This window comes from Phocoena sinus, chromosome X (assembly GCF_008692025.1).
Source record: "Phocoena sinus isolate mPhoSin1 chromosome X, mPhoSin1.pri, whole genome shotgun sequence".
In the NCBI taxonomy this organism is placed as follows: domain Eukaryota; kingdom Metazoa; phylum Chordata; class Mammalia; order Artiodactyla; family Phocoenidae; genus Phocoena; species Phocoena sinus.
The window spans coordinates 33,029,514-33,038,007 of record NC_045784.1 but is presented as its reverse complement, the minus strand read 5'-3'; the positions used below and the strand labels follow the sequence as shown (position 1 = coordinate 33,038,007).

The window sequence follows — 8,494 nt, the reverse complement described above, 5'->3', positions numbered from 1 at the left end:
GGCTATTCTTATTGCTTTGTACCGCCTGGGTGACAGGGTTACTGGTAGAGCCCTTGGGCCTAACCCTCACCCAGATAGAATGCTGTAAAAACACTGCTGCGGCCCACAGTAGCACCACAGGGTGGAAAAGCAGGGAATGCTGGCGAGCCCTGTTGGAAGGGCTCAGGCTAGTGTGCCACTGAGTCTGAGCGGCAAGGGGCTCGCATCCCTTTATAGGCAAGGGGCCCGCTGGAAGCAATGTCTAAACGACACTTGCCCAATTACAACATCAAACAGTGCTACAAGCTAACTGGCCCTATGACTGCTCGTCCATAAAACCCACCTGGGTGCAGGGACTGTGCTCCCAGGATTTGTCCACTGATGGCCCGCACGGGTTGAGCCCAGGAATGCCTAAGTAGCACCCATAAGATCTCCCGTAGCCTGGGATATAAATGTGCCCAGAATCTTTATGTGCTTGGATGAGCTCCTCCGGGAAGGAAAGGACAGCAACCCACTCTGTTGCTAAAGGTGCCCTTGATGACTCCAGAGATCTCTTAACCATTTGTTCCACTAGCAGCAGGCACCAGACGTGCAGCTCGGTCCTCGGGGAAGCCTCCAAGTTGTATCAGGCTAGCCTATGCCCAGCCCATGATCAATACCCCAACGGCACAGCCACATGGGAGGATGCACCCGCCCCTGGGTGGCCACCACTCCAGAGGACCTCACCCCTGACTGAGACAGACTCACTGCTGGAGAGGATACCATTCCAGACAATACCGCCCCAGCCCAAGAGTTCACCACTGCAGATGCCCATGCGTCCTATACCAGAGATGACACCCCAGGGCCGTGGCACCAGCTGGAGACCTAGCTGCTCACCCAGATGGCCCGACTTCCCAGTTTATATTGCCGAACGCTGCCATGGAGGCTAAGACTTCCCAGAAACAGTGGAGTAAACGCATTGCCCCGGTGGCATCGGGGGATGACCTACTATGATATGATTTAGCAGAACTTGCTAGGTCCTTGCTGGCTGACCCTACCCTATACCGAGAGGCTGGCCAGACTGTGAGTTTGTCCTCCGCCGACAGCAGGACAGCACTGTATCATATTTCCCCACGGAAGCAGGCCACAATGTGCGCTCCAACCAGACGGCTCCCCGCCTACAAATGACTGAAGGCTGTTAACGTCCTCACCACTAACTCAGATGCTTCAGCATCACAGGGCGGATTCTACCCTAAGCAGCTGAGTTAGTATTTTTTTTAATTTTTTTTTTATTGTAATGCAAGTGCCTGACCTTAAGCTTCGGATTGCCTAGGAACCCACATCAAAGACAGCTATCTTGAATAAACACACTGCCGCCTACAGGACTAGAGAAGAGTCAGGCGGCCCCGCCCCAGAAGCTCCCTCTGTTTTGGAGATCTCTCTTGGACTGAGGGAACTGACCACCTGACCACCTGTTTTTCCCTTCTGGCATTTTAATTCCCGCTCATGGTTTAAATTCACCAATAAAGACTGAACCTGTGAAACCCTAGGCATCCCGTGCTAGACCCCAATAAAAGAAGCCCAGGCCTGCACACGTACTCTCTTTCTACCCATGACCTCGCTGTGTGGCTCCACGCATGCCATGTATCCTCCAGGACCAGTGAGTAATAAACCATGTTTTTTCTTCAAAGTTCTCTGATGGCTGTTACTGAAGTGTGTCTTGTAATCATAATAAGAACCGCAAGGTGGCGGGAGGTGGGGGTGGGGGTGGGGGAGGGCGGGTCCAATCACAATACTGGCTCCCAAAGGGGAAATGTCTGTGAGGGCTGCCTCAAGCAGTATGGCCCAGGTGAGTGCCCCAGGCATTTCTGGACTATAGCATCACTACTGAGAGGCTGAGCCCACCCCCAAGACTTCTGTTGTTTACCTTCCTCCTGGAGGGGTTCTTCCTCACCCCTCCTTGGGTCAAATAGATCCTTTGATACGCAGTCAGTAATCACAGGACCACACCTAGACTCCAACTCTCCACAAGAGAGTCACAGTCTCTGGCCACACGTGACAGAGGAATCATTTGAACTCCTTCTGCATGAAGAAGTACAACTGAGGTACTGGATTTTTGAACAACACGTGCTCAATCATAAAGTAACGGTCAGGAAAGCACGGAGGACCAGGGATGATCCCCATCGCTCTCTGCGCTCGTTTCTCCAAGAAATGGGTCTGAGTCCATTGCTGGCCACTAAGTGCAGAACATGGGTGGTTTTCGAACATATCAGCCCCACCCCTCCCCCCAGATGAAAAACTCAGGTGTGAAGATTTACCGTCCACATTTGAGAAGTGTGGTTTAGTTACGCCAAAGAGGTACACAGAACCAGTAAGCAGTTTGGGGGGAGTTACGTGCATCAAACTGTGGAGAGAGGGAGACGGGTGGTGATCTTCACAAGACCTCACCAAGGACAGTCTGGTTGGGAAGAAGCATACACACGTGTCAATGGTTATGTGGAGAATCGACCAAGGGACAGGAGCTTGGGAGAGAGGTGCTAAATAATTCTCTAGAAAACTGAATTTACTCTACGTGGACAGGCAAGCCAAGTCTCTGTTCTAACCCTAGGATGAAATTTTGATTACCCCCATTGAAAGAGGATGAGAGATCACAAACTTCAGAGGAAATGTCACCTATCCATTAGACCAGCAGAATGTAAATCAAGAACAACCCAGCTGGAGGCGTTGGCCAGGAGGCACATGACAGGAGTGATGCCCAACTTCAACGCCCTCGTCCCGGCCATGGTCAGGGGCTTGGCGGCCTGCTGAGGAAAAGTTTTGTTCCATCTCAAACTGTGGTCCTTCACAAATTTTCAAAAATTTACTTAAACTTCTTTCCTAGTAGAAGCTGAGCAAGAAGAGACTGTCCCGTATGGCTGCGTACGGGAAACCTGGCCTTGCTGAAGGTTAGGACTGTGTCGAGATGGGGGTCAGGCGGGTAACTGAGCTGCTACAGAAGCAGAACAGCTATTTGTCTGCACCTCTTTGTTCTCTCATTATGGAAACCTGGGGGAGGCCTCAAGAAACCACATGACAGTGTCCTGTGTATACCCCATTTTATTGACTGAGGTCACCAGGGGTGTAGCTGAGAGTCAGATCTGACTTTACTCCAGGTTCCACATCATCTTGTTCAAGAAGTTTATATCGCAGACTTCAGTTTCCTCATGTGGGAGATGATAAAAACAATCCTCCCTCACAGAATCGCGCGGATTAGTGAGAAGGCAGGGAATCACCGGGTCTGTTGAGGACTCATCAAATCTTTCACTGGGAATGGTGCCCTGGTCCCCTTGTTTAGCCGGTGCTCACTGCGGCCAGGCTCCCGAACCCTGGCCTTCCTGGAGAGCGCTGCCAGGCAACCTTGCCACAGGGCCTCCCGAGGCTGCGTTTGGGAGCTGAAACCATTTTCCACCCCCACAGATGGCTCAAACTGGTTGTTCCAGGCCTTTCTGAGCCCACTGTTGTTGCTCCTTTCTCTCTCTCTACTCTTTTCCAAAGGCGAAGAACTGCTCAGGGAATGAGGTGCTCAGCGCCCGGCGTGCTGTGGGGTGAAGAGGACACACACAGGTCTGGGACTCCCTCCAGCCTACAGCCCTCACACTCCAATCGGGAAGGCTAACTGGTACAATCCCTGGACCATCTCCCCAGCTCCGCTGCCAGGCTGGACCAGTAGCCTCCTCTTTGGGGGAGCTGCCCCACACAAACACATCCTCCGGTTATGTGGTTCCGGGGGTGCCCCCCGTTCCTAGGTGACCCACATCTCCCTCACGACAGCTGACTGGTTCAGGGGTCAGCCAGTCCCAGTCCCACCCCTTACGCCTCCTGTTGTTGGCTTAAGACCGGCCACCTGAGGACCAGCCTGGGTTTGTTCCCCAGCACTGAGGGAAACGGAAAAACTTACTCCTTGTGCTTCATGGGTCTTTGAGGGATTTTTCATTCCACTCTCCATGAGGGAAAAAGGGAGCAGGACTGACACATATTATTGATGGATTTAGCAAAAGAAAGAACAGCATGATGATTCGGCTCTATCTAGACTTTTTAACTTTTGCATCTGCATTTCCACCAAGAGGAAATGCTATAAGCTTACAATGGCTTATAACCCGTAGTCAGCCAGAACTTCCTTTGGGTAACTAGTCAGGGTAGGCTAACTGCTGTCACAAATATCACAAGTCTTGCTGGCCTAAGACAGTGCATTTTTATGTTTTGTTCTTACCAAGATCCAGTGCACAGTGGTGGTGCAGGCGATGGGGTGATAGTCTCCTTCTGTCATTCAAAGGCTCAGGAAGGGAACCCATATGAGAGCAGGTTTGAGATAACCGCAGACCCGCTCAGCAGAAGAGGAAGAAACAAAAGAGAATGACACAATCTATTACAGAAGAGATACACGAAAGTCTTCTCATGTCAGAAAATGCCAAGCTTTTGGCACTTGGGATGGTCCCTATCTTACCTACAAGCTCCACACCATGTACCCCAAATAGAAAAGACTCCCTAACTGACACACTGAGCCCCTCCATTCACAGGAGAAGACTGTCAGTGAAATGGGCGTCCCAACTCTAGATCAGATCCATGCCAGTTACCTTGGCTGATCACATGACTCCTTTACTCCCAAATACGAATGGACAAATGTTTGCCAGATACTTGAGGAAAGTGAAAGAGAAGATCATGATGAACAAAGAGAACTATTTCTGGAGAAGAAAACAACTATAAGACAGGAAACGGAAGAGAACATTACCAAAACTTACAAATTCATATTCTCAGAATTTTAAGGAAGACAATGGATTTATAAAATGAGAACAGGGTGCTATAAGAGGGCGCAATTGGAGAACAAGAGAAAGCCCTTGGAAACCGAAATATTTTTGCAAAGTTAAAAACGTAATAGATACCAGATGCGCAGGTCAGTCATCCTGCCTCACCCAGTCTGTGATGGAACGTGGCTGCAGCGTTCGAGCCCCGCCAACGCCACGCGACCTCTCCTGGTAACAAGACCGATTTCTCCTGGTAACAAGACCGCGAGCCCACCGCCTGAGTGCCATAACGAACGCCATTTCCGGTCCACCCCAGAGCGGCCGCCCTCTTCGCTCCGAGGCAGGCCCCGCGGCTTCACCTTCACGCCCGCCACGATGCCCTTGCCGTCCCCCTTGCTGCCCGCGCCGCCCTCGCAGGTGTGCCAGAACTACCACCCCGACTGCGAGGCCGCCATCAACAGCCATTTCACCCTGGAGTTCCACGCCTCCTTCGTGTGCCTGGCCGCGGCCCTTTACCTCGACCGCGACGACGTGGCCTTGAAGCACTTCACCCGGTTCTTCCTGCGCCGCTCCCGCGAGCACAGCATGCGGGCACGGTGCCTGATGCGCCTGCAGAACCAGCGCGGGGGCCGCCTCGACTTCCAAGACATCAGGAGCCCAGTCAGTGTCAAGTGGAAAAGCGGCCTCAAGGCCATGAAGTGCACCTTGTTCCTGGAGAAGCTCATGAACGACAGCCTGCGCCGCCTGCACCAGCTGGCCATCGACAAGAGCGACCCCAACCTGCACCACTTCCTGGCAACTCACTACCCCAGCCAGCAGGTGGCGTTCGTCAGCGAGCTGGAGGGTCATGTCACCACCCTGAGCATGATGGGGGCCCCGGACGTCGACCTGGCAGGGTCCCTCTTTGACAAGCTCACCCTGGGCGACAGCGACAAGAACTGAGCGTGGACTGGACTTCCCCAGAGCCACGGGGTGACCAGAGCGCTCGTCACCGTGCCTACCATGCAGACGGCAATAGTGCCATTGCAGAAGAAGTTCACTTAAGTTTTTTTCTTCCAGCTTTGCCACTTCTTCCAATAAACTTATTTGGTTCCTAAAGAAATAAAGGTCTCTCCTTGGTTTCTGTGTGCAAATCGCTCACTTTTTAAAACAGGTATCCAGGAGGCTCTCCACCCACCCGTGCCCCACCCAGATGCCACTCAGGATCTCCACAGAGGGAGGGAGAAGGCATTCCATGGGGCCCTGGAAAGTGCAAAATCCATCTTCTCCTTATAAACAATGTGGGTATATGGCGGGTGGTGAGGTGAGGCGCTGCTGAATGCGGGTGCCTGCGAATAGCAGGAGTATAAAAACACGCTGTAAAAATCACAGTAGTGTGGCTTCTGGAGGAAGAATGAAGGGAATGGGGTGGGACAGGGATTAAAATAAAGGGTCCTTAAAACTTTACCTGAAAGCTTTGAGTTTACTAAAATATGTAAATGTTAGTGTCTGTTGATTCTGGGAAGCAAGATGGAGACCCCAGAAGCCAGCTTGTCAGGGTCCCTCTTTGACAAGCTCACCCTGAGCAACAGTGATAATGGTAACTGAGCCTCAGGCTGGCCTGCACACAAACACAGGGGTGACTCCCTAGTCACCATGCTGGACATGCATATTGCCCTGACAACACATGCAAATGTAGGTTTTTTTACTGTACTCTTTCTTCCATTAAGGTAACATGGTACCCCAAACCCCAAATTACTCAACAGAAGGACTGAAAAATATAAGGTCCAGGCTGAAGGTCAATTTGTGATACTGAATATCAAGTAGAATAAAGCTCTCTGAATGTTAAGCCAAGTTACTCTGACTCTGGCTGCTTTGAAGAATGTAGAGGATGAGGAGAGTTGAAGCTGAAGGGCCAGTTAAGAGATCATTGTAGCAGGCCCAGAGAGACAGTGGTGGCTTGAACTGCGTGTTGGTAGAGGAAATGAAGAGATGCAGACAAATTGCAGATGAACTCGATGAGTCCACAGGATCTGCTTTATGGACCAGAGGTGAGGAATGGGAAAGGACAAAAATAATCTAGGCTCAAGTTTGGATCTGAACACCCTGGCTGACGGTCGTGCTATTTATTAAGCTGGGCGTATTTGCAGGGGGACTCGAGGAGCTGGGAAGGCATGTCATGTATAATCTGAGGTGCCTATTAGATACCCAAGTGGAACTGTCATGCAGGTAGCCAGGAAAATGAATCTGGAGCTCAGGGGGGGATGTCAGGTTTGGAAAGATACATATGGGACATATTAGCCTATATATACATAGATGGGTTGAGGTCATGGAGTAGATAAGCTCACCAGAAAGGCAGTAGAGAGATGATGGCACAGGCGGCCCCAAACCCAGAGCAGCCAACACTCAGAGGATGGGATGAGACACTGGAACACCTAGAGAGCTGCTGGTCCCGCTTGGACCATTGCCTCATTCCAGATTGTGGCCACCTGTGTCTGCTCAGAGTTTGTCTCAAAATCAGCCTGTTCTTAATCTCAGTGTGCTCTCTGGTTTCTCCTTTCTAGATGTGGAGAGGCGTTAGCCTATTACCTTGTCTTCTTGACTATAGGTAGAAAGACAATTATTTCCCAGTAAAAGGATTTCCCAAGGAAATGACAGACCTGCTTTTCTATGTTTGGTTTTTGGTTTTTTTTTCCGTTCCCCTTTCACAACTCTTCCCCTCTCTCAGTCAATTCTCTATTTGAGCAGATGAAATCTGTTCCCATGTAAACGCTAAGGGTGTCTAGGTCTGAGAAAAAATACTCAAAACATATAATTTCGGGGGAACCTTGAAGATGGCGGAAGAGTAAGACGCGGAGATCGACTTCCTCCCCACGGATACACCAGAAATACATCCACACGTGGAACAACTCCTACAGAACACCTACTGAAGGCTGGCAGAAGACCACAGACCTCCCAAAAGGCAAGAAACTCCCCACGTACCTGGGTAGGGCAAAAGAAAAAACAGAGACAAAAGAATAAGGACGGCACCTGCACCAGTGGGAGGGAGCTGTGAAGGAGGAAAAGTTTCCACACACTAGGAAGCCCCTCCGCGGGCGGAGACTGCGGGAGGCGGAGGGGGGAGCTTCGGGACCGCAGAGTGGTGCACAGCGACGGGTGCGGAGGGCAAAGCGGGGAGATTCCTGCACAGACGATCGGTGCCGACCGGCACTCACCAAGCCGAGAGGCTTGTCTGCTCACCCGCCGGGGCGGGCGGGGCTGCGAGCTGAGGCTCGGGTTTTGGTTTTGGACGGAGCTCAGGGAGAGGACTGGGGTTGGCGGCTTCAACATAGCCTGAAGGGGTTAGTGCACCACGACTAGCCGGGAGGGAGTTCCGGGAAAAGCCTGCACCGGCCGAAGAGGCAAGAGACTTTTTCTTCCCTCTTTGTTTCCTGGTGCGCGAGGAGAGGGGTTTAAGAGCGCTGCTTAAAGGATCTCCAGAGACGGGCGCGAGCCGCGGCTAAAAGCGCGAACCCCAGAGACGGGCGGGAGACGCTAAGGCTGCTGCTGCCGCCACCAAGGGGCCTGTGTGCTAACACAGGTCACTCTCCACACCCCTCTTCCGCGGAGCCTGTGCAGCCCTCCACTGCCAGGTTCCCGGGATCCAGGGACAACTTCCCCGGGACAACGCACGGCGGGCCTCAGGCTGGTGCAACGTCACGCCGGCCTCTGCCGCAACGTCACGCTGCCTCTGCCGCCGCAGGCCCGCCCCGCACGCAGTGCCCCTCCTTCCCCCA

The 8,494-nt window shown here is 52.2% G+C and overlaps 1 protein-coding gene across 1 annotated transcript; it reads left to right on the top strand.

Moving 5' to 3' along the window:
- The first annotated feature begins 4,880 nt into the window (after positions 1–4,880).
- Positions 4,881–5,681, top strand: FTHL18 (ferritin heavy chain like 18). The gene has a single exon (XM_032618884.1). It carries the CDS (start codon positions 4,881–4,883, stop codon positions 5,679–5,681), a length of 801 nt encoding a protein of 266 aa, XP_032474775.1.
- The last annotated feature ends 2,813 nt before the right edge of the window (positions 5,682–8,494 follow it).

What these genes read in the sequence shown, in the direction of transcription:
- FTHL18 (XM_032618884.1), top strand. Translation starts at nt 4,881, where the DNA reads ATGCGCAGGTCAGTCATCCTGCCTCACCCAGTCTGTGATGGAACGTGG.